The sequence below is a fragment of the Macaca fascicularis genome, chromosome 2 (assembly GCF_037993035.2).
Source record: "Macaca fascicularis isolate 582-1 chromosome 2, T2T-MFA8v1.1".
In the NCBI taxonomy this organism is placed as follows: domain Eukaryota; kingdom Metazoa; phylum Chordata; class Mammalia; order Primates; family Cercopithecidae; genus Macaca; species Macaca fascicularis.
The window spans coordinates 201,174,372-201,200,673 of NC_088376.1; the positions used below are offsets into that span (position 1 = coordinate 201,174,372).

At 35.4% G+C, this 26,302-nt stretch overlaps 1 protein-coding gene across 27 annotated transcripts in view; it reads right to left on the bottom strand.

Annotated features, from left to right (window-relative positions):
* The window catches only part of ROBO2 (roundabout guidance receptor 2), a 1,364,435-nt gene that overhangs the window by 88,706 nt on the left and 1,249,427 nt on the right, over nt 1–26,302 (bottom strand). For all 27 annotated transcript variants that reach the window (XM_015445439.3, XM_074033673.1, XM_045384387.2 and 24 more), the window contains 3 exons: nt 15,891–16,015; nt 11,438–11,609; nt 4,342–4,547 (listed from right to left, as the gene is read on the bottom strand). In XM_015445439.3, the coding sequence (XP_015300925.3) occupies nt 4,342–4,547; nt 11,438–11,609; nt 15,891–16,015 (503 nt within the window). The remainder of the gene's footprint in view (nt 1–4,341; nt 4,548–11,437; nt 11,610–15,890; nt 16,016–26,302) is intronic.

The window sequence follows — 26,302 nt, forward strand, 5'->3', positions numbered from 1 at the left end:
ATAAAATACTGAAATAAACTCATATAATGTTATTCATAACATTGATCCAAAGGGCTTTTAAAATATATTTATGGACCTCAATGTTAATTTTTCTGATAAACTATTTGCCCCTCTCTTTCCTTCCTCCATGGTAATACTCTTACCTCTTAATTCCGTTTTATGGTGGGGCTCTGCTACATCTACGTTGTTTAGGAACGACTCAGAACAGAAATCATTCAGAATCTTATAAAATTCCAAAGAAGCAGTAATGCAAAACTGTTCTGTCTCAAATAAACTATGTTTCAATGAATAAAATGTACCCAAGTATATAAGCAATAGGACAATAAGGGATCACACTTTCTTTCTTTTGAAAGACATGGAAAAAAATGAAAAAGAAAAAAATTTTTTTTTCCCCCAAGGCGGAGTTTTGCTCTTGTTGGCCAGGCTGGAGTGCAATGGCACGATCTCAGCTCACTTCAACCTCTGCCTCCTATGTTCAAGCAATTCTCCTGCCTCAGCCTCCCAAGTAGCTGGGATTATAGGCCTGTGCCACCATGCCCGGCTAACATTGTATTTTTAGTAGAGACAGGGTTTCTCCATGTTGGTTAAGCTGGTCTCGAATTCCTGACCTCAGGTCATCCGGCTGCCTCAGCATCCCAAAGTGCTGGGATTACAGGTGTGAGTCACCATGCCCGGCCAGAAAAAGAAATGTTTTTAAAGTAAATTTCTTTATTTAAAAACTTCAGTATTCACTTATATGTAAATCACAGTAGTGAAACAATGAATAGAATAAAGTATCATTTGAAACAAAAAAAATGGCTATGGAGTGACTGCAATTTCCAGCTGAAAGGGACCATAAAATATCCTAATTCATAACTCTTCTTTTGATCACAATTAAAATTTGCCATTTCATCAATCACTTTAAATGGTTTTGTTATTCACAAAAGAGCGGCAAAAGACCTTCAGAAAAAGTTGATAATGCAATCAAGAGTTCTCTTTTACAAATGCAAAAAGCAGAAGATTCTTTGATTATATTTTGAATAAAGTCCCAAGATCAATAAAAGAGGCAACTCAAAACTTCTCTGTGATCAAGCCTTGTGGCTTATACTGCAAACAACATTCATTCTCATCAATTAAGAGGTAAAGGAAAAGTCACACTGGGAAGAGAAACTGATGACCAACCAAAGTAAGACAAGGCAGAAGATGCAGAATTAATATCCTGTGATGAACATGAGTCTAATTGTTGATGAAATATAGTCGCTCATGGAATATTATATCTGCTGGGTTCAAACTGTAAGTGTATTGATGACTCAAGCTTTCTCGATTGATTCTCAGGTAAATCATTAGTGCCTGGATGTTACTGCCATTTCACTATCTTAATTGATTTTAAATGCCATTATGTATTTTAACTTAAGTTTCAAATTGCTCTGGCATGACATTCTTTGCCATATTATCTCTGTACAACTGTCTTCCATTACACAGAGGGATGATGGGGATAGCCATTGTAGAAAGAACCATTCTTTCAAATGTGGCTGTGCACACATTATAGTCATTAGAAATCTTTGCATTTAAGAAGCATCACTCACAAACTAAATATAATGAGCTGAGGTTGGATTTTAATGGGATGTTCATTTGAATATGGTCTGTGAAAGAGTAAAAGAATTTGCATTTTATTATAGCTGTTGAACTAAAATGTAGCACTTGTTATTACTTGCAAATGCTAAAAGAAAAGTATGTAGGTAATGCTTCTTAACTGCATCTCCTTGTCATTGTGTGGAGATACAAGGATGACATTAGCTGTGGTAGGTATGTTTTAATGAGTGCTGGAATATTCTACTTCTCAAAAGATAAAGATTCAGTTACCAATTAGCTGGCCTAGGAGAACACAGTATTCATCATGTTATTTTTCTCCCTTGCATTAAGTACTGAAAAAAAAAAAAATAGTGAGACACAAAGGAATACAGCCTACAGAAACTCTCTTGACTGTATGAGTGAACTACTCGAAAGCCCATTTGTCTCTCCCTTTGAGGACAGTCATATTACTGGAAAAGAACAACGTTTTCATTTTGGGGTTCCTCAAAAACCTAAATATCATTGCTAAAATTCACTCTTGGTATTACCATCATCACCACATTTTATTCCTTTAATTTTTTCCTTTAATTTTAAATAATGTGTTTTCTGGTCAGGGGTGCTTCTCCTCTTTTCCACCCTGTCCTTTTACCCTTAATAAATTGCTTTAAAATGAGATTAATGTGCAGGCAAATTCCATCATCTACTTTTCTCCTTGTGCGCTTGACTGCAGACAAGCCCCCAGGAGCTGGCATCTCAGAGAGACTACTCAGAAGCCTGTCAGAGGGCTCAAAGTTTGTTTGACATCATCAAGCACCCACCTTTAATTGCTTCTTTCAAACACTACTAGAAATCTTGACTACTCAAGCATACCCTCTAATTCAGTGATACAGTGAAAATGCATTAACCTCTATGGCCCAAGTCTGCCTTTAGCCCAGAGATAGAGGTTAAAGTGTTTACACAAAGAGAGTTGGCATTAATTTTTTAATAACTTCCATTTTATTCAAAGAAGGTTAACAATTAATTTACAATCAATAAAAAGACAGGCTCAAAATATCTGTATTAATTTACTTTTTAAAACTCAACTTGGCAGCATTTTTTCTGCTTAAAGCAATAATTAATGCCTGTATCTCAAAAATTAAAGATAAATATTTTATATATATAAGTAAAAACTTATGTGTGCATGTGTGTGCATGTAGCAAAAATAGTCACTTTTTTGTGATATACATCTGTATTATATAGTGATAATCAGATAAACATATAATTGTAAATATATTCCCATCATAAAAGAAGAATATGCCAAATTGTGATCATTTGGAAATGTGTGTAGTTAAAAAGTTTTGCCTTTCTTTTTAGCTCCAGAATGGAAAAATTCTAAAATATGGTTTTGTTTCGTTTTTCTTCATCTTGGCTCTTAATTTCTACCTGGACCCAAGATTCTACAGATTGCTCCTCCACTGAAGTTTTCTTCACGCACTATTACATCATCTACCTTAGTTCTGGGTCTCATCCCCAATCTGTGATTCCTAAAATGTACTCTCCAGCTTTAGCAGAGCACTTGCTACATGGCAGGTAGGAGGAAGGGACCTACAATACCTGGGTGAACGAGTCGAATGTACTGATAGAGGACAGGTGCCCTCCATGATAGCATCCTTCTGGTATTTGTATCTTGTGTAATCCCTCACCTGGAGTGTAAGTGGGACCTGTTGGTTCCCTTCTGGCCAATATAATATTGCCAAAGTGTCAGTATGTCATGTTTGTGATTTGGTACACAGGACTGTGGTGCCATCTGACTAGGAGACTCTCTTCCTTGCTGACTTGGAGGAAGCAAGTAGTCATATGGGGCAGATCCAGATGGCAAGGGACTAAAGGCGACCTCCTGCCAACGGCCATTGAGAAGGTGAGGTTTTAGTCCAGTAGCCACAAGGAACGGGATGCTACCAAGAATAATGTTTATTGGAAGCAAATCCATCCTGTGTCAATCTTCAGATGAGACGGCAGCTCTAAATGACACCTAACTGGAGCCTTGTGAGACCCGGAAGCAAAAACTGCAGCTAAGTCACACCCAGGCTCCTAACTCCCAGAAACTGTGTGTAACAAATGTGTTGCTTTAAGCCAGTATATTTTTGTTAATATTGTTACATAATACTAGATAACTGATACAATATTCAGACGTAGACATTTTATTGTGAGTTGCTCCTGCAGCAGGACTGACTTGTGAAGTTGCCAGAAATGCTCATTTTTTAATCAGGTAAACGTCAGTGAAAAACCACCAATGCCTGGTGCTTTCCATGGGTTTAAATGGAAACGACACCCAAAATCTAAGGTTCTCCACTAACGAGGCAAACTTGCCTTTTATGTACTCGGTCTCATCTCTTTATTTTTCTTGTACTGAATTCTTTGGCCAAGGCACTTTATCTACATTTCCTTACAATTTCTTTTGCTAATGAAAGTAAATCAGAAGTGTTTGTCATTTTTTGTCATTTCCAATATCCTACTACTCGTAATAATGTTATGTGTTTAAGATCTCTAGATTTATTGGCTGTATACATACGGAATGGGATGCAGGAATAAAAGTTTCGAGATTGTGTTATGAGTGTGTGAGTCACACAGAAACTGTGACCTTTCCTCTGATTTCAATCCATGGTTTTAAAAATGAGTAATAACATTAGCTGTCTTTAAATGTACAGCGATTATACTAGGATGTAAGATTTTAAGTTCACTACACAATTTTTCCGTAGAGTAGTACGTATGTGTAGATGATAATTCAAGGACAAGTCCAATATTACTTACCCGCAAATTCTTAATCTGCAGTGTGCCTTGCTCTTGAATTGTTGCTCTTGGATCTCTACTCAGAAAAGTAAATCCCTCCTTTAACCAGCTAATTACAGGAAGAGGATCGCCAGTGGCTTTACATTTCAGTAATGCTGTGCCATCCACTGCCAGTGTTTGGTTGGCTGGGCCTTGTAGAATTATAGGTGGAGGTCTATCTGTCAAAACTAAAGAATAAGGCTCTTTTCAGGGTATTTTAACACCAGTACAGTCCAGTAGGCTTGATATATTGACATTGAAAGTAAGGTTTAAGCCCCAACACAATATATATTACTTACAACTTATTCGAAGTAATATGCATATTCTTAGTGATGTATATTCTAAATCTATCATATATCTATCATCTATACATACATACAAATATGCTATACTAAGGCCAGACTATTTATTGTCAATAGCTTCCTCTGTATTACCTAGAGTTAAAATGGCATTGAGATAAATTCTGACATTTTATAAAGACCTAATTGTATAAAAAGGCTTAGTCATATTAAAATTAAAATTAAAATATGAATAGCTTATGGTAGTCAGTCACCTATGAAATGTTCATTTTATCTCATATGCATATGTAAGAAAGTGTGTGAAGTCTCATATGAGTACAGTCAATTTTCACTTTTGCATTTTTCATAATAAATAATTTTACCCTCATGGCACCAGTTGTGTGCTGTATTTATATAGGCTGAAATATTTCTGTTGATGTTAAAATATTAGATTATAAATAATTTACTTCCAAAATTGTGACATTAGGTCACCAAATTAAGGTCATATCATTTGGATGATTTGATTCAATTAGTACTTATAACTGATCAAAGAAAAGTAGTCTAGATTATATTTATCACATGACAAAAACAGTGCTTGCGCAAAATCAGTGTTTACTTATATATCAATTGTCGTGTTCATTTGGGTAAATTTTCCATAATTTCTAAATGTTTAGTTTAGTATTGCTTTTTGTTTATGAAATACTGTTTTGTAGCAGCATTTCAGTGCTTTTAGAAGTATTTAATGATTATTTAAGAAGGACATCAAAATGTACAGTATTGTTTACATGGTTAAGAAAAATACAGAGCTGATTGGAGTTAAGATTTCATTTAGAATTCATTAGAAGATCACCGTATAATCAAAAGGATATGTCCAGGTCCAAGGAAGTCTTTCTAAAGAGAAAGTTCTATAAACTTCAGCATAGACAGCACAGGCTTTGGTTAATTATCCAAATTGTGTATGGTTATATGTAACATATAAAATACATGCAGTATATAAAAACATATATACAAAAAAAGACTTCCACAAAAAAGAAAAAGTATTTCTAAGCAACTGTGAAGATAAACAGTGTTTTTTCTCAAAAAAGTCAACTTGTATTACAATGTATACAATTGAAAACACTTTGCTTAATGCTCAAATTTCCTTTGCCCACCAGCTTTTATAAATGCCAGTTTAAAATTACTGTCTTTCCAATTTACTTGCATCATATTTACTAGAGTTCATAGTTTTGGAAAACAAAACATTAAAGTTAAGCAGCCTGTTCAGAACCTATCATGAGAAAGCCAACCAGATTTAATTGAGGCTAGAATTTATAATACAGTGCTCCTTCGTATCAAGACATTGCAGATTCTTGTCAACCTAAACCTACTTTATCAATGATAAAACCTAAGAAAAACAATAAAAATTGTGTATTGTTCACAAACAAAAATTAGAATCATTTGTTCCACTGCTTTTTTCCATCAAATTCTTACTTTTAATACTAAATAAAACATTTTAAGAAAATACTGAAGTAGAATATTATAATAATTCTGGCACATTTGTCGTAATTAGGCAAATAGAAATTCAAACTAGAAGTTTCATGGGACTTATTTTTATGGGTCAAAAAGAGAAAGCCAATGAACAAAACATTATTAGTAATGTTTTAATGCAGTGAGAAAGTGAGTCTGTATTACCAGGGTAAAGCATACTAATTCATTTTTAAATGATTTTTTTTCAAATTAAGTACCTATGCAGAATTCAGGTAACTTCTTACAACCTGCTTTTATTGTCATATCCCTGAAATCATCAGATGCAGCCAAAGGTCATCTAATTAGTTTTTTTCTTTTTTTTATTGCTCAAATGAGTAGCTCATCACTTTTTGAATGAATCTGATCGATAAAGTAATTGAAAATCTCCTGGCCAGACATAATTTTCAGTTTCAAGGATGCTATGGGTGAAAGATGACCACGGGTTTCCATGACACTAAGGTCAAGGGTTAAATGAACATTTAGGGATCCCAGTGATCTGTGAACAACTCCATGGTTTTCTCTCACTATGCATTATAAATACTCAATAACCATTCACATAAGATCAGGATGTGACACTTATTGTCAGTACAAGATATAAATACATCTTATCTCCCAGTCTTTTTAGTTTCTATTGGCTGTATTCACGGAGTGCTGATTACAATTTCATAATTCTCGGAGAGAAAAAGATAGAGCAAAAGAAAAGAAGAAATAAAGAACAATGCCAGTGAATTAATGCAGAAGTCTTTTAAAGAAATATATTGAAACTCAAGTATATTCAAACTTATTAGCTTAATCTACGATCGGTAAAGTTTTTGCTCAACATAGCACTATTCAGCATCATTAGCAATTTCATCTTTTATGAATGCTTGAATTATAAATATTTTCATAAAATGAGTCTAACTGTGATAACAGATACATTTGCTATAAATGGAATACAGGCATATCTCAGAGGTATTGTATGTTTGGTTCTAGACCACAACAATAAAGCAAATATTGCAATAACGAAGGCCACACAAATTTTGTTTCCCAGTGCATATAAAAGTTATGTTTACATTATTCTGGAGTCTATTACGTGTAGAATAATACTATGTCTAACAAAAAGTTAGTATCTTAAAAATACTTTATTGCTAAAAAATGCTAATGATTATTTGAGCCTAGAGTGGTCATCTTTTTGGTGATGGAGGATCTTGCTTCAGTGTTGATGGTTGCTAACTGACCAAGGTGGTGGTTGCCGAAGGCTGGGGTACCTGTGCCAATTTCTTAAAATAAGACAATAAAGTTTACCATATTGATTCACTACTCCTTTCATGAAATATTTTTCAGTAGCATGCAATGCTGTGTTACAGCATTTTATCTACAGTAAAATGTCTTTCAAAATTGGAGACAATCCTCTCAAACTCTGATGATGCTTTATCAATGAAGTTTATGTGAAACTTTGAGTCCTTTGTTGTCACTTCAACAATCTTGAACAGAAGTAGATTCCCTCTCAAGTCATCGCTTTCTTTGGTCACCCATAAGAAGCAGTTCTTTATTTGTTCAAAGTGTCATCACATTCTTTCGTCACCCATAAGAAACAGATCTTCATTTGTTCAATGTGTATCATGTGACTGCAGCAATTTAGCCACATCTTCAGGCTCCACTTCTAATTCTAGATCTTTTGCTATTTCCACCACATGTGCAGTCACTTCCTCCACTGAAGTCTTGAACCCCTCAAAGTTATCCAACTTTCTAAACTCCTGATAATGTTGATGCTTTGGCCTCCTCCCGTAAATCATAAATGTTCTTAATGGAGAGTATAATGGTAAATCCTTTCCAGAAGGTTTTTAATTAACCCTGCCCAGATCCTTCAGTTGAATTACTGTCTGTGGCAGCTACAGCCTTAGAAAATATATTTCTTAAATAAGACTTGAAAGTTGAAATTATTCCTTGATCCATGGGCTGATGAATAGATGTTGTGTTAACAGGTATAAAAACATTAATCTCTTTGTACATCTCTATCAGAGCTCTTGGGTGACAAGTACATCGTGGATGAGAAATAGTATTTTGAAAGGAATATTTTTTTTCCTGAAGAGTAGATCTCAACATTGTACTTAAAATATTTCAGTAAACCATGCTGTAAAGAGGTGTGCTGTCATTCAGGCTTTGTTTTTCCATTTATAGAGCACAGGCAGAGTAGATTTGGAATAATTTTAAGGGTCATAGAATTTTTGAAATAGTAAACGAGCATCAGTTCCAACCTAAAGTCACCAGCTGCATTAGTTACTTACAAGAGAGTTAGCCTGTCATTTAAAGCCAGGCATTGACTTCTTTTCTTCAGCTATGAAAGTCCTAGATGACGTCTTCTTTCAATATATGGCTGCTTTGTCTACATTGAAAATCTGTTTAGTATAGCCACTTTAATGAATGAACTTCTGGATAACTTGATGAAGCTTCTATAGTAGCCCTTGATGCTTTACCTTGGTGTTTTTCCTTAAATCTCATCAACCAACCCCTGCTAGCTTCAAATTTTTCTTCTACAGCTTCTTCCCCTCTCTCAGTCTTCAAGGAACTGAAGATAGTTAGGGCTTTGCTCTGGATTAGGCTTTGGCTTAAGGGAATGCTGTGACTCACTGATCTATCCGGACTCTCAAACTTTCTTCATATCAGCAATAGGCTGTTTGACTTTCCTGTCAGTTTTTGTGTCCACTGGAGTAGCACTTTTACTTTCCTTCAAAAACTTTTCCTTTGTATGCCTAACTTTGCTAACTGTTTAGCACAAGAGGCCCAGCTTTTGCCCTATCTCAGTTTTTGACATGTCTTCCTCACTAAACTTAAGCCTTTGTAGCTTTTAATTTAAAGTCCGAGACATGCGACTTTTCACTTGAACACCTGGAGGCCACTGTAGAGATACTGACTGGCCTAATTCCAATACTGTTGTGTCTCAAGGAATAGGGAGGCTCAGGGAGAGAGAGAGAACAACAGGGGACTGGCCAGTGGGTAAGGAAGTCAGAGCACACACATATATCAATAAAGTTTGCCATCTTATGTGGGTGCACTTTGTGATACCCCCAAAAATTATAGTAGTATCAAGGATCACAGATCACAGGCCACCATAACAGATGCAATAATAATGAAATTGTTTGAAATAGTGTGAGAATTACCAAAATGTGACACAGAGACCCAAAGTGAGCACGTGATGTTAGTAAAATGCCACCAATAGACTTGCTTGACCCAGGGTTGCCATGAACCTTCAATTTGTAAAAACCATGGTATCTGCAAAGTACAATAAAGGAAGGTATGCCTGTAATCACTTGTTTTTCTGAACATGACATACGTTTTCATTCTACCATGGAATTTCAAATGGCTCTACAATTCCCTGAAATATATCAAAATAAGTGTGGTCAAAATGAAAATAATCACTCAGATATTATTAAATCATTAACCTATATAAAAAATCAAAACTATGAATAGAAGCTTAAGGCATCAATGTGGCAACTTCATATTTAGAGACAGATTCATTGATAACATGTGTGTACATATTTAGTTCTTATAGTTTCATTTCTTTACTGTCAAAATCAACAGCATTGTAACTTGCAATCAATGTTTCTGCAAAAGGATCTTGACTTTGTAATTGCTTACTCAAGTAAAAATCAATATAGGAATTAATATTCAAGCCAGTTGTAACAAAATGTTTAGAGCAATCTCAGTTGGCAGAAGATTTAAAATTGGTCATCACTTATTTTTGACCACAGAAGGAAAGCTAGAAAAACTACTGTTTTGTAAGATATCATGAGCTAGTATAAGGTCTCAAAGGTTTTCCATTTATTGTATCAGACGTAATTCTGAATATTCATTGTTTTATGAACCATATCAGTCACATCAACTGGCTCTTCTAGTTCATCACCTTTGCTTCCTACAAATATGGTTTGCCTTTTCCGTAATAATTTCTTCATTTAGAAACATTTGACAGTCAATCTTCTATAAAATATTATAAGTAGCTAAATGATAGCTGGTATCTTAAGCATTATGTTTGGAGTGTTCTTAGGAATATAGAATAAAATGTAGCCTTTGGTCAGAATATCTTATTTTTCAAGTGTATGTATCTGAACATTTTTGTTGACAGGTGAAAACATAAGATTTTTAAAATCATTAATAATTATCCTTTATTCTTTTAAAAAAATATGGAGGTACAAAGAATCAAAGAGCTTGCCCATCTAAGGAAGAATTTCTCATCACTGCTATCCTTGAACCTGACTTCTCCTTTCAGTTCCATGGCAGTAAATCTCTGCAGCATCAGCAGGTGCAGCCACTGACGACTCAATGTCCCTGCAGCCAATGTTTGTCTGTTCTATTTATTCCCATTCCTGACATGTCACTGAATCAGGCCATACCATGAACAGATATTAAAAAATACTGCCTTTCTATTAATTTTAAGTGACCTTTTAATCTACATGTAAATTTAAATTGTATAAAAGCACATCAAATTTCACCAGCAGAGAAAGAAGAGGATCAAGAGAGGCCGCAGACCAAAGCACTTACATCTCAGAAGCCAGCATTGGGGAGAAAACAAAACTAAAAATCCTCACAAATAAAGGAGAGTAAGAAAGAATTTTCAATTTAAGACATCAAAGAATAGGGATTAAATTCACACTCAGAGGTCCATGAAATATCTCAAATTTGCTAGCTGTCAATTGTGCCAAAGAAGCTGCTGGGAAAAAATCAGATTATGCAGAGCCCTTCATCCTTTTCAACTTTCACTATGAATGTAGGTGCCTCAGTTAAGATTCAAAGTGCATATGTGCAAATAAAAATAACAATTTTAGCATTCTTCAGCACTTTGAAAGGTAGGTAGTTAACTTGCTGAATGCATAATTAAAATCATAGGCATGTCCTAATGTGATTAGCTAACTAAATAAAAACTCATCTCTGATAATATTAAAGGTGGTATCACCTCCTCCTAGAGTGAAATAAAATCATTAATGTCTAGTAGAACCAATCATGTCAGCCTAAGACTCAACAAAAATATACAGATTACATTTCAATATGCAGTGAGTGTGATAAGATTTATTTAAAATAATGCACTATTCTATTTTTAAGAATTAAGTAAATTATCTCTGAAGTTCTTCTTTGGGGAAAATGAGCGGTATTCAATCAGGGAGAATTAGAAACTACTAAAAAATGTGACCTGGATTCAAACTTAAAAGATAAGCACACATAGTAATGATTTCACAAATCAGCAAACTCCACATGATTAACGTGTGTCTAGAAATAAAAATCCGTGTTTTCGTAAGACAAATCTAATAAAGATATCGCACCATCAGTAACCTCCAGCTGAGCTTTTGCTAAAATGCTTCCTGCCACAGTTAAAGCCTGGCAGATGTAGTAACCCGCGTCGGAACGTTGAATGTTGGTGATTGTGAGGTCTCCGGTTGGTGACACTGAGCATCTACTGTTGGGCTGCTGGGGTTGGTTTGGGAAAAGTAGGTTCTGTGGAAGCAAGCACAGTCTCATCAATATTCATTTTCCACTTAAAAAATTATGTGAATAAAAGCTACGACAATTAGGGAATAAAGTGGGAAAAAGAAAACACATAGATTAAAAACTATATGGTACAGAAATGTTTAAATGCCACACAGTGCGTTTCACTGATCAAGTTTTTCCAAATCATGGTGAAATAACATCCTCTAAGAAGTCAATATTTTCTCGTTGAAAGAAAAGTCATCTGTGTTTTTAAAGAATGGGATCTTTATCTCATCCTGATATTCTGCTAGTTAGTTAATATCTTTGAAACTTGTTTCTTTATCTGGAAAATGGGCAAAACAATTCTTATCTGACTCAATTGCTAAGGCCTCCTGAAGATCTGGCCGATAACATGGACTGAGGATGGGTGGTACGAAGTGCACAGCTCTGAAGAATGCAAAGTATGACTGCTGTCGATCATTCTGAATCCTTGATGCACTCAACTGAATTTCTCCTAAAGTTGTTCAAAAGTGCATGACAGAGAGCTGACTGTACTTCTGCTATACAGTTTTTGCACCTTTGAATGGGGCTATAAACAAATACTACAGTTTAAGCAAGATTAAGCAAATTACTAAAGATAAAAAGAAAATGTAGAATGTTTCTAAAAGTGTATTACCTTAAACAATTTCATATTACTTTCTTTTTAAAACAAAATTATTCTATATCTCATATATACATATAGCCTCATTACAAATTGTAAAAGTTCATCTATGAGAGGAGTAACATTAATTTGGATGAACTATGTTGCTTTACTGTTGTTCAATTAAGAAAAGCATTTGAGTATAATAAATTACATTGGGGCTTGTTTCCAAGTTGGATTATAAATAAGAAGATATCAATTTTTATGTTGTATTTACTTACAAAAAAGGACATTATAACCCTCTGGGATCTGTTTCTCCATATAGTAATTAATTTTCCAGGTTTGTAATTAAACAGTTTCAATACGTTGCAATCAAGAGGTAATAACATTCAATTAAAGGCACAGGACACATTTTCACCTTAAAATGTTTTTACCCTTGAAGTAATACCAATGGAAGAGGATAAAATAGGGTATTAACACTTTTCAATTATGCTAAATGACTTTAATCCTGCAAACGATGTCCTATTTTAATTAGAAGCTCTTCTCTTTATTGCAACATGATGGATGTCCACTTTATTAGATTCAAGTGTGACACTATAAGCCCACTTTACATAAACATTACCATGTTATTAAACTCCTTCTAAAAGGAGTGATGTTTGCTAGCATGTCAAGAATGTAATTTCAATATGCTGTTGACCTCTTATAAAATGTGTGCTACTATATAAGGCTAGACATTTTCATGCATAGAAACACGATTTGAGAATCAGCTGATTCTACTGTAGATTCCAAATGTATTACCAAAATAAACAAACTGAAAGAGAGAGTCTAAATTCTGAAGTCACTTGAAAATGATACAATAACTCAAAGTGCACACTTCCCTACAATTAGCCATTAGAATACTAATTTACATAGCACTAACATATCAGATGGGCTTTATTCTCTATGGGATCTCTTCTTCTACAATGTACCATCAGTCCACCTTCTAAATGATTCGTTGACATGGAAAATGGCATTATATGAAGGTTAACCCATCATTTTTATTCTCTGCTTGCATGACATAGGCAAAAGAAAATGGATTACAAGCAAAAACCAGGAACTTCACAGCTCTTCCCATCTTGGAGATTGCCTGGGTATCCTATTAGAGCTAATTGGCATTATCAGCACATATTGAGAAATATGGACCATTAAGTTCAGGCTTTTAACTGTTTCTATTGATGGATGGTCATAGATCACTATAAAAACTGGATACTGAAAACAGTAAGACCGATTTATTTTTTCCCAATATCCCAATTCATGATTTGAGAATTTATAATTTGCTGAAGCACTTCTCTGTTGTTCTCATTCACAGTATTTTTTTTTCTCTCTCCTTCTCGCTCTCCCACCCCATCCCTCTCTATCTGTACCTCTGTCTCTCTGATGGGAGAAAGATAGGTGAGGGAAAGAAAACAAGACATAAGATTTTGTGTAATCTTTAACATTGATATCTCTGGAATTATATGCCGCTTTGTCAAATACAGAAAAAGGAATACTTAAGTGCTATTTAATTGTTATTTATTTTGAAACCATTAAAAAAGATGTAACATATTTAAATACCCTATGCTTATTAAGCTACAAGGCCAATACACATTTTATGCACTACCTTGTAATTCAACTTGGCGCTACTTTAGGGAATGTGATTTACACATGATATAGTCTTAGCTATATAATAACAAGACACATTATAATGAGATTTCACTCAATACATGGGTTTAAAGTGTAAGTATGCAATGATCAAATTGCTTTACATCATTATATTTATTATCAGTGACATAACATTTTGCTTAACCTTTATAATGTGTAAAGCAATTTTATATATAAAACGACTTATTCATTTAAACTTTGTGTGAAGTAAAATGTATTAGCCTTGTATTTTACATTAAGAAAATGAGTTTCAGTACATTGAAATAGCACTACAAAAGTTGTACAATTTATAAGGAGCAAACTGGATTTCGAATTTTCTCCTTTGTGTGTGTGTGTGTGTGTGTGTATGTGTATGTGTGTGGTGTGTGTCTATGTGTATGTATGTGTCTCTGTGTGTCTATGTGTGTGCATGTGTGTCTATATGTATGTGTGTGATGTGTGTATATGTGTGTGTGTGTGTGTATGTGTATGTGTGTGGTATGTGTGTATGTGTGTGGTGTGTGTGTATATGTGTGTGTGTCTATGTGTGTGTGTATATATGTTTAATTGTCATGCTGCCTGACACTTTAGAGTCTGAGACACTAACATCTGAATTTTAAAGCAAACAGTCAAAGAACTCTATGTGTGGAAACTTATTTTATAATTACTAAATTATAAAGAAGATTTGAGAGTTAAGACGTGGAACAGTTCTGATGTTGGATACGGCAATGGCCATCACCTTTCCTTACATTCCCATCACTACACTTATATTCCACAAGTCACAAGAGGAATGACTCCAACAAGGAGAGCTGAGTGAGGAATAAAATGCCATTCATCCATCCAGACTGAGCTGTTAGAACTGCCCACTATGAGCTGGCACAGGAATTTATAGAAACCCACAACAGTTAGAGATAACGGCTGAACAGAACTTCTAAAGGCTTCCTTGCACACATGTATGTTGCAGATAAATGTATGTAAGTTTAATCAACAGAGTCCTCTAATGCAACTTGTATTTCCCATCTCTGGCCAAGGTTTTATATTTCCAGAGACGTTTAATAATGATTTCCATTATTCCCAAGGAAATTCTTCTGGAACGTGTAGTAATAACAGAATGTGGTGAGGAAGACCACCAGGAGGTCTCTTCCTCAGAATATGCCTAGTAGTGCATGTTTCTAGAAAGTTTAGAATGAAAATATCTCCAGGTCCCATGGGAATGCATGGACACATTATTTTGCAAACAACACAATTTTTGATCTAGTTTTAGCTGGAAATTTTACTCATTGCCTACGAACCTAGAAGCTAAGCAGTTGTCCAAGTTTGGACCAAGTTCTAAATGAGAAAACTAGTGTATCCAGTTGACTTTTCATAAAGGCTCTGAGAGGCCATGTTGCCCAGAGAGGGCCCTGCAGAGGACAAACCAGGGCAGAACAAAGACAAGGTATGGGCTCCTTCTAGGGTACTACGTATTATTTCCTGTCTAACCACACTACGGATGAGTCCAGGAGGAACGCAGAAGGAAAAGATTTATCCTACTCTTAAATGGAAGCATGCTTTAATTAAGGATAAGAACAGTCATTTATGCTGTGTATTTAAGAGAGAGGATTGAAATTAAATTCTGGGTCAATTAAAAAAAATCTTTCTGACTGTTTTCCATGTCACAGAGACTCTATCATACCACGTAACTCAATACAAGAAAACAAAATTAGCTTCACCTTAACAGATTTTAAATCGCTACAGAGGTTTTGGTGTGACTTTTAACGATAATTTTGTTATATTGCTTTATTGCTGTTGTGTGTAAGAGACAGAATTTTGAAAAGATTAATACTAGAAAATAAAGAATGCTATTACTAGAACATCTGACTCCCACTTAGTTTTACATTCACCACTCTCTTTTTCAGAAATAAAATGAATTCAAACATTGAGAACAAGAGAAGCAAGGCAGGTTTCAGGAGCAGCAGAGACAGCAGAAGTTCCGAGATGTCAGAAGCGCAGCGAAGCCTCACGCTCACCTGGCTGCCTTCTTTCTGCCAGAAAACAGCTGGCTGTGGGTTTCCTTTCGTTTCACAGGGAAATGTCACCGTCCGGCCTTGAGCCACAATCTGATCTCTTGGCCGAACCACAAACTGTGGGGGAGCTATAATTGAAAAGAAAAGAAAGTGTGTAAATATCAACCACCGACAAAGAAAAATACATCAGGGAGAAAATACGGTACTATGTTGCTTGTTCAGTGCCAGGGAGCGACTACAGTCTATTATTTACTTTTACACATTTCTCAAAACACAAAAAAGAAAGACATTATATTCAATCAAATGTGAGGAAAGAAGCAAAATTTTTAGCAGACGTATTTTTAAATGTTGTACATTGTAATCCTTTGGCGTATATATCCTTGCATAGAAAGTTAGATTTTTTTAATGATTTTAACACTTTTAAGGAAAACCATGGATCCTCAAGCTGGTTCTGTTTTTTAAATAAATAAAGATAAAAAAAGAATCACTCTTACTCAACCATCTCCTTCCTCTAAAGTCAATTTATTGACAAGCATTGGCTGTTTTTATAGTAACTGCAAGAATTATATAAGGCACAGGGATACCAGAAGGTATAAAATATGACCCCTATTCTTAAAGTGCTTATATCTAGAATTCAAGAGTTGAAAGATTAAAGACATTGAAGAATTGAAGAGATGGGAATTACATACAAGGGTAATAAGCAATATAAATAAATGTACTGAATGGTTGACTCAATCTAATTTATTTCATATAGATAGATAAAGATTAGTCCAGTAATTACTATGTTCCCCTACTGGGCACTCAAGATACAGAGATGAGAAGCTTTTATCCTGAAGCCATCAAGGAGCTTATAGTCTAATGGAAAGGAAAAACACAATGACAATGATGAAAACCAAAACAAAATTAAATCAACACTTATCTAAGACTGTGGGAAGTGCAATGATAGAGGTGATCTCAGAGCACAGCAGAGGAGAATTTAAGTTATTGTATATATAATAAATATAATAAAACTTAGGAGAAAGAAATCCCTTGGTGTTGTAAAACCTACAGAAAGCTCTGTGTAGAAAATGGGCATTATGGTAGCTTTGAGGTAAACGGAAAAATGAACACATGCCAAACAAGGAGATTATGGAGCAAAGTACAAGAAGCGAGAACAACCGTAGGATACAGTGTGTAATTTGGCAGGATGGAGGGTCCAAGTTATGTAAACACTTTTGGCTACAAAGGAGGGTTTAAGAAGTCAAACTGAGGATTTTATTCTGATTTTTTCTAAGCTGAAAAGTGACAGATGCAAAAGATAATTTTTGGCTGCTTTAACCCTCTAATGAATGTAGCATGGATTGGAGAGGAAGGCACTTAGTCCGTAAAACAAGGAGTCTAACTGGGAGGCTATTAAAATGGTACAGGTGAAGCTAATGAGACGAAGACATAAGTAACTCCAACAGAAAATAAAAGAAAGGGATGGGGGTAAAAATCCTAAGAAAGTTCAGATTTAAACGGTGGTCTAATGATCTTGAGAGAATAAAGGGAAAGACAGTATAACTGGAAGTTTTCACAAGGGCATCTCCCTACCAAAACCCATTTTTGTTGAACAGAAAACACCGTGCTTATTCCATGACTTTTGTAATAATCTATTTCCACTTAAACTAGCTGCTTAGGCTAGAAAATGGAGACAGAAAACACTTTAAAATCAACTCTAATTTTTATAACCTAGTGGTACTTTAAAACCCTCTAACCATAAGTGACATCTGGTAAAAACTGTCACTTGAAATCATTTCAGTGCTTCAGGAGAAAAGAAGTGCAGGTCCAAGAAGAGGGTGAATGTAGAGCAGCCCCAAACGTGAAACCAATTCCTCAGCCTTACAAGAACGCTAGCGTGGAAAACGCAGCAGCATTTTTCCAAACAATTCACTGGGATTTGTATTGACTTATTTTTTGGTGTTCTATTATACTGCCTCCTAGTTCAACACATCTAACACATACCCCAGGGACAGATGGGATAAATCTACTAAGAGAAATTTTCTTCTATAACTATAGATAACAGAAGACTCATTCTAGCAGTATGGAAAACCCAGATTTATGAATCTGTTTGAACAGAGCATGGTATGTGTTGCCTTGTATTTTCAGGAGATTAGTTGCTTCTTACAATCTTCTTGTTATTTCTACGCAATTCTCCTGAATCAGCAGATACATTGATTTTTTTCCATGTTTTCTAATAGAAATGATAGTTTAAATCAATGTTACAAAATTACCTTACAGAAAACTCTTAAAACACTGCAGTGACCATTTTTTTTCAGTAGAAATGTGAAACCACCAGGTATTTGTACCAAAAAAACATTTAAGGTTTGTTTCTGTCATCTGCAATATTGTAGAAAAATTATATTTGTTATGAAAAAGTTGAGTATCTCTTTGTAATTCTATAAAGAAAAATAAGAGTGTCAACATGGACATTTGCTAAGTGAGAAGTGCTGAATAATTTAGCATGTATCTAAAATTATTAAAAATTCAAAACTCAGTTGAGTCAAAATCAGTCATTTAAAAGACTTGAGTAAAAATCACCTATTTAGCTTATTAGTTAATTTGTACTGCTTTGGGCCAGAAAGAATTTAAATTATCTCACAAAAGTTGTTAGTAAAACCTTAGCGTCTTGGATACTCTATACAGTCCTTCTTTATAAATTTTTTAAATTTATTAACTGAGAATAAACATGATTGAAATCATCAAATGAAATCAATGAAATATAAACATATATTTATGTGTTTTATAGTTTCAAGTATATTATTCTTCATCTATCCAGAGAAATTACCAATCTCTATCAGTAAAATTATCAGGTGTCCTTTAGAAGTACAGACTTCCATGAATTTAATTTTCAAACTTTTGAAAAATTTTTTTGTGGATGAGTGATTTTGCAAAATTCTTTTGGCATCTAGATACTACAATTTTAACACAGCTGCTAAAATATAGTCCTCAAAATAAGGACTGACAAATGACCACATCTATGCATCCACTTTTCTGAAAAGACATAATTCATCCATTTAGTCACACAAAATATATTGATTAACTAAAAATGATGATACATTCTGGTTGCTACAGGAGATGGGAAGCCAAATAAAATTGTTCTTGCCCTGTGGCAGAGACTTACAAGTAAATACATAAACAAATACACAAAAATGGCAAAATGTAATTTTTTCAGTGAAAACAGAAAAAAATGCAGAGGGCACCAGGGGAGAGAGAGTGGAACAGAACCAATCAGGCCATGTTGTGAGAAAAAAAAAAAAAGAGAAAAAGTGCTAGGGCATGGCCACATTAGAGCTGTACTTTGGAGGACAAGTAAGAGTTGACTAGGTGAAGAGTGGTAAGGTCACTTGGGACAAAGAGAAGCAGCATATAAGGCAGAGACCCATTGAACTGGATTTTTAGGAGCTTGTAAAGGATTCTGAGAATAAAAGAAATCTAGGTCACAGAGGTGATACAGATAGGACCAGATGATTCCTGCTAAACGGGTGTGACATTTCGTCCTGAAAACCATAAAGATCTGTTCAAAGACATTTTTGTAAGAAAGATACAATCAGATTTATATTTTGGAAAGGGTGCTTTAGAAGCAATGTAGATGAGGATTAGAGAAAGAGCAAAGACAAAGAGCTGGGAAATCTTCACAAGTTGGGGCAGAAAATCCAGTTGAGAATTTTTATTTATAGTAGCACCGAAGATACCATTTCATCAGGGCTTTTAAAGGACAAAGAAATTCTGCAAAATCATGACATAATATTTGCCACTGATAGTATAATCTAAAAAGGCCAGGAAATTATAATTTCTGGAACTTTTACCCAATACTGGATTATTTTAAAGACCACTAACAAAAAACTGTCAGCATCTGTTATTTATCCTACAAAATATATTTTCATGTGATGTTTATTTATATTGTACATTTACTCCAAGTTGTAATGTGTTGTGTTTCAAATGCATCCAATAGACTATTGTCACCAGAACTTATGCCACATTGATCTTGCTGGAACTAAAATCATCTAATCATTTTTTAATTTAAAAAAATGGAAAATATGGAAACATTTATCAAAGCAAAAACTTTGAAGAGTATTCAAGTCTGTGAAAATACACATCCTTTCCTATTATCACCTGAAGGTGGACCAAAGAAACAAATGGCATCAATTACTTTTACTTTTGTAGACTCTCTGCCTGCCCAAGATCTATATTGCAATCTTCTGTGAAGGGATATCAGCTGAAGGAATTTATTTTTGAGGTTTTAAATGAAAAACTGCATCAACAATTCTTCTAATAACCCTGCACAGTTTCAGCGTCTCTGCCAGGTGGCAGTGAGAATGGTCTGAAAAGACAGTATTTGGCTGATGGCACCAATGGGAGGGAGTAGACAGAGGTGGCATTTTATCAACACAGCACAATAGCACTAAGTGTGCTATACATAAAATAGATTTTCTATAATGACTCCCATTAAGTATAAAAAAAGAAAAAAAAACACTACTAGGTCCTCAAGACGACAATTCCAAACACACGTTTAAACCCAATGTGAATTAAAGAGATTGAGTTATAAACTCCAGAAGAATATGCCTGTTATAAAAATGGCAATTCTCCTATATGTCTCTAAGAGAGAAGACTATAAAATATGTATTTATATTGTGTCTAAAACCTGAAAGCATTGGAAAAATCTTTTGTAACTACGATGTAATATCCTACTTGCTTAATCTGTCAAGTGATTATACCTTATTGCTTCAGCTATAACTAGAAATGAGATGAAGCCAACAGAATGGCACAATTTAGTGTTTAATCAACACTTGCAAGTTACAAAACAATAGCTCTGTAAGAAAAGTATGTTGTGTGATTTCCAGAGAAGTAGACCCAAATATAAAAAGGTCAATTAAGATTAGAGGTCTGGGACAGTTCACTTGAAACTGTGTTTTGAGAATTTATATACAATGCACAGTAAATTAGATTTGATTTCTGCTAAATTATGCTTTGATACTGCATTCAGCCCAAGCTGGCCTCAATCAAAGTCACGCTACAGTTCTGTTATGTTAATGTCTGCCAGTGAGTGCGAGTGGGTGATATGGAAATCAGATAGCTGAACATGAGTAGCAAGCACAGGCTGGGCATGAGGTGGGCTTTGAGATGAGGGGATGGGGGACTCAAGGTTAATCACATCATGTTCAGAGTGGTTTCAACAGGAAAATACGACTTCCTATGGCAGGCATTAGCACGGAGAGAGTCACGCAACAGCTAGGTCCATTCATATGTGGCACAGGGTGAATACAGGCATGCTCAGCCACTCTTTTTCTTTGGATATAATTTTATGCCTGATGAATAAACTTTTAATTCTATAATAGCCATTTTGAATTTTTTGACAAACTCAAGTAGAATTGTTTTTGCTATTTCATATATTTGCTTGTTAAATACTAACATATTCTATAAGCATATTTAAGAAGCATTCTCTTCCATCATTTGCTTGAGTTAAAATTTCACTTAGTCACAACCCATTTAATAGAATGGCAATAATTAACATTAATTGAGTGCTTATTATGTGCCAGAGTTTGTGTTAACCCTTCCACAGGCATTATCTCAATTAATATTTGAAAAGCCTTATGTTTCAACTACTATCATAATGAAGTAAAACTAGTAAACTGAATCTTATGAAGGGCATAAGTAACGCAGCTTTATTATTTTATTTTATTTTATTTTATAATTTTGAAGTTCCGCTGTGTGTGTGCAGGATGTGCAGGTTTGTTACATAGGTAGATGTGTGCCACGATGAACTGCTGCACCTATCAACCCCTCACCTAGGTGTTCACCGCAGCATGCATTCGCTATTTTTCCGGATGCTCTCCCTCCCGCCGTGTGCCCCCACTGTCCCCGACTGGCCCCAGTGTGTATTGTTCCCCTCCCTGTGCCTATGTGTTCACATTGTTCAGCTTCCACTTAAAAGTGAGAACATGCAAGAAACACAGCTTTCTGAAAGTTAAATTAGATTGGAGGACAGGTTTGATTTCTGGTTTATTCCAATGCCACAGGAGGAACTCTTAAACACTGAGATGCCAGATTAATTTGGTTCCCTTTGAACCAAGATCTGATTAACTAAAAATGGGTCATATCTAACACCAAGAAGAATGATAGAATTTTAATGCCATAATTTCCAATACGCTATAAAGATTTGAAAAATAATAACATTATGTTTTCCCTGAATAATTGTTTTTATCATTAGGGTAGCATAAAACCCATTGTCTTTCTCTTTCTATACTACCTAGAAGTATAACCGTTCTTAAGTACACTTTCTTCAAGTCACTCTTTATTCATAAACCTATCGTGCTTTTCATTTCATCACAGTGAAAACCTACAATTCTTATCATAGCAATGCTTGCAAATTATTCTCCTCAGTGTAGCATTTTGGCTTCCATCAGCTGATCTAAGATTTTCCAATCCTGACACTCATTTGTCCTCAAACTAGCTCCAGCATTTCAGCACAGCAGTCTCTCCTTTCAATCACTGGCATTTGCTTGGTCTTGTGGTTAACCCACCCTGATGTCATTTATCCTTTGGTCCTCATTGTCAACAATGATTAACCTGAACAATCTCTGACCTTGTGCTTGTCTTGTGTTCTTTCCAATTTAAGGTACTTGTTCTTGCTTGCATTGCCTTGTTTCTCTATTTCTCCCTAGCCTCTGTGTCAGACTTCCTCAGTCCAGTTTGAAGTTTTTACTGGTATGGGGTGCGGTCTACTATTTAGCATATAAATGGCGTACTTATTTCACCTAGAAAAGCCCAAAACAGTAAACACTAAATGAATGCCTGGGAATAGTACATTTTAAAAAGAATAGAATCCTTGATCTAAAGCAAATACTCAATATTTTTTCCATTTCATTATACCTAAGGAATAATATACCTATATTATCATACCTATTGCATTATACCTAGACACATACCCACCAGTGACAGTGACTTACTATTGCAGTAGTAAATATGGTGTTTGAAAAAAATATATAGGTGATTTGAAACAAAAACTAATCGATTCTGATATATGTTGTTTCAAATATGTTACCTGAATACAAATCTAACCGATTCTGATATGCCCTTTTGTAGAGAGTGCAGCTACACCACGTTGGAAATTTATAACCCAGGACTATAAATGAGTAGTCAACATTCCAGACTAACAAAAGCACTACAGACAAATAAAGGCATTGTGTAACACTGGGTTTTAAAAGCTCCTGCAAAAGGCCGCGCGCGGTGGCTCACGCCTGTAATCCTAGCACTCTGGGAGGCCGAGGCGGGTGGACTGCCTGAGCTCAGGAGTTTGAGACCAGCCTGGGCAACACGGTGAAACCCCGTCTCTACTAAAATACAAAAGAAATTAGCTGGGCATGGCAGGGTGCGCCTGTAATCCCAACTACTCAGGAGGCTGAGGCAGGAGAACTGCTGGGAGGCGCAGCTTGCAGTGAGCTGAGACTATTGCGCCACTGCACTCCAGCCTGGGCGACAGAGCAAGTCTCCGTCTCTAAAAAGAAGAAGAAAAAAAAAAGTTTCTGCAAAAATTAGTTCATAGGCTTGCCTCCACCAACAAGAAACAGATAGTGAGAAATCGTTTCTTTACAATGCAGTATAGACCAGTAATAAGAGATAAATGTTTACTCAACTCAGGTTGGGTTCTAATTTATACATGATTGTTTCTTCAACTTATTTAACTTTATTTAATTTTTACTCTGTAATATTTCATTTGATTTCCAAAGATTTTCTGTTAATAATATTGGAAATGCACACACACTGCCATGGAAATGTTTGATTTGAAGCGTATTAACACATAATTCATCTCAGAGGAAGCAATGTATTTATAATAGAAAATATAAATTAGAAATATAGGATTGAAAATAATCACTTTTATAAAGACTAATCACATTTTACTCATTTGTCACTATTTCCAAGAAATGTAAATGGTCGGGCGCGGTGGCTCACGTCTGTAATCCCAGCACTGTGGGAGGCCAAGACGGGCGGATCACGAGGTCAGGAGATGGAGACCATCCTGGCGAACACGGTGAAACCCCGTCTCTACTAAAAATACAAAAATGAGCCGGGCGTGGTGGCGGCGCCTGTGGTCCCAGCTCCTCGGGAGGCGGAGGCAGGAGAATGGCGGGAACCCGGGGGGCGGAGCTTGCAGGGAGCCAAGATGGCGCCGCTCACTCCAGCCTGGGCCAAGAGCGAGACTCCGTCTCAAAAAAAAAAAAAAAAAAAAGCAAAGGATCAAATTGCTAAATTACCTACCTTTCTAATTAACTATTTTGTTTTGTTTTTTATTGGGTCCATGGCAATAAACCCTTTAGATGAGTGATACACATTCTTTGCCACCAGCTACTTACTTGTAGCTAATAATAAAAATCCTTATTCCACAGTAAAATACCAATGTCTATACCTGATATGGTTTGGTTGTGTCCACACCCAAATCTCATCTTGAATTGTACCTCCCACAATTCCCACATGTCATGGGAGGGACCCCGTGGGAGGTAATTGAATCCTTGAACTGGGTCTTTACCCTGCAGTTCTTGTGATACTGAGTAAGTCTCAGCAGATCTGATGGTTTTATAAAGGGGAGTTCCCCCACAAAGGACTCTCTTGCTGCCGCCATTTAAGACGTGCCTTGCTCTTGCACCATGATGATGAGGCCTCCCCAGCCATGTAGAGCTATGAGTCGATTAAACCTCTTTTCCTTATACATTACCCAGTCTTGGGTATGTCCTTATTAGCATCATGAGAACAGACTAATGCAATACCTTTTCTTTCAACAATAATCATATATATGTATATGTGCTTCTTCAATGTCAAAATGAAAAGGAAAAGCACTAAATGATTTACTGCTCTCATAAATACGAAAAAATAAATAAAGAGAATAGAATGAGTACCATGAATCATATCCTTAGATTCTTCATCAATTTAGACTTTATATTTTACTCGACACCCAGGAGAGGTCTCACATATACATACAAATTACATTCATTCCTTGTATGAGTAAAACATGTTACCATTATGCAGCTATTACTCTTTACAGTTTGGAAACAGTCTTGGAATTTGTTGATTGTGAGATTCATTTTGGAGGGTTCATATAATATCAGAACCTCCTCCCCCACAAAAACCCTCAATTATTCAAAATCTGATTACTTGAAAAGGCAGTGAAGTCAGCCAATAATTACATAGTATGACTACAAAATAACATTAAGTGGCCTTCTGAATTGCCATGTGTTGCAACTGTAAAAACAATTCCAAGGAGGGCCAATAACACTGAATTTATTTTGGTAAGTGTAATACACATACACCCCCAAAATATGTATATGTTTTGTGAAAGTGGTTCAAACCATTTTCTTTCATTTAGAGTCACATATAATGTGCTCCTGCCTGAAATGGCACAATGTAAATATCAAAATGAAATATTGATTTTGAAATAATGAAATAATCATTCTAGAATGGAAAGAATGCTTCTGAAAAGAGTTAACTCAGTTCAAGATGTCTTACATTTTTAGATCTCATAAGCAGGCACATAAAAACAGTGTTATAATGAACAGCTACAAGCACATAGCCATTTTATACTTGGGTCAGTGCCTTAACACTTATATTTTTGTTTTTGAAGGCAAAACATTACTGGAACATACCACAGTAATAAATTTCTACAAAAATGAATTCAGATGTTACATGGCAATTCAATTCATAATACTATTCAATTATTTTTAAAATAACATTAGTGGTTTTATTTTGTGTCAGAGGGTACCAAGATCTCTGTCCTCTGGAAGTCACCTCCTACCAGAAGAGACATTCATGGAAATAATCAAGCATGTTACAACACGTGTTACAATTGTGTTGTGACATGTTACAATACAATGAAGGTTGTAATACATACATACTAAGCAAAATAGTAACTTGACTCAGTTGGCCTTCTACAGATGGAAAAACCATAGAAAGAGAGAGAGGAAGAAAAAGAGGAAAGAGATGGAGGGAGAGTGGGAGAAGAAAAGAAGGAGTGAGAAAAGAAGAAAAGAAGAGGGGGGTAAAGAGAGAAAGAAACAAATTTGATTTGTTCCTTTAGATTAAGTTGGAAAGGAAGGGAGGGTGGGAGAGTGTTTCTCCAGAGGGGAAAACACAGGCAGTATGTTAGAGACAGAAGTTTCTCAGAGTGCCCCAAGGCACCATTCCCCTCACCTGGCTTCTTTGTGCCTGAGGCAATCTAGATGGGTGTGCTCCTTTAGTCAGCTTAGGTATTTGAAGGCCTCGGGCAAAGAATATAATTCGACTGTGAACTCGCTCATTGTTCAAGTTTACCAGACAGAAATTAAACTGAGGGATTGTGGGAGTGGAACCATGTATTTTTTCATCTAAATGGTCTTTACTGGGTTTAGCAAGTTCATTCTAATCCT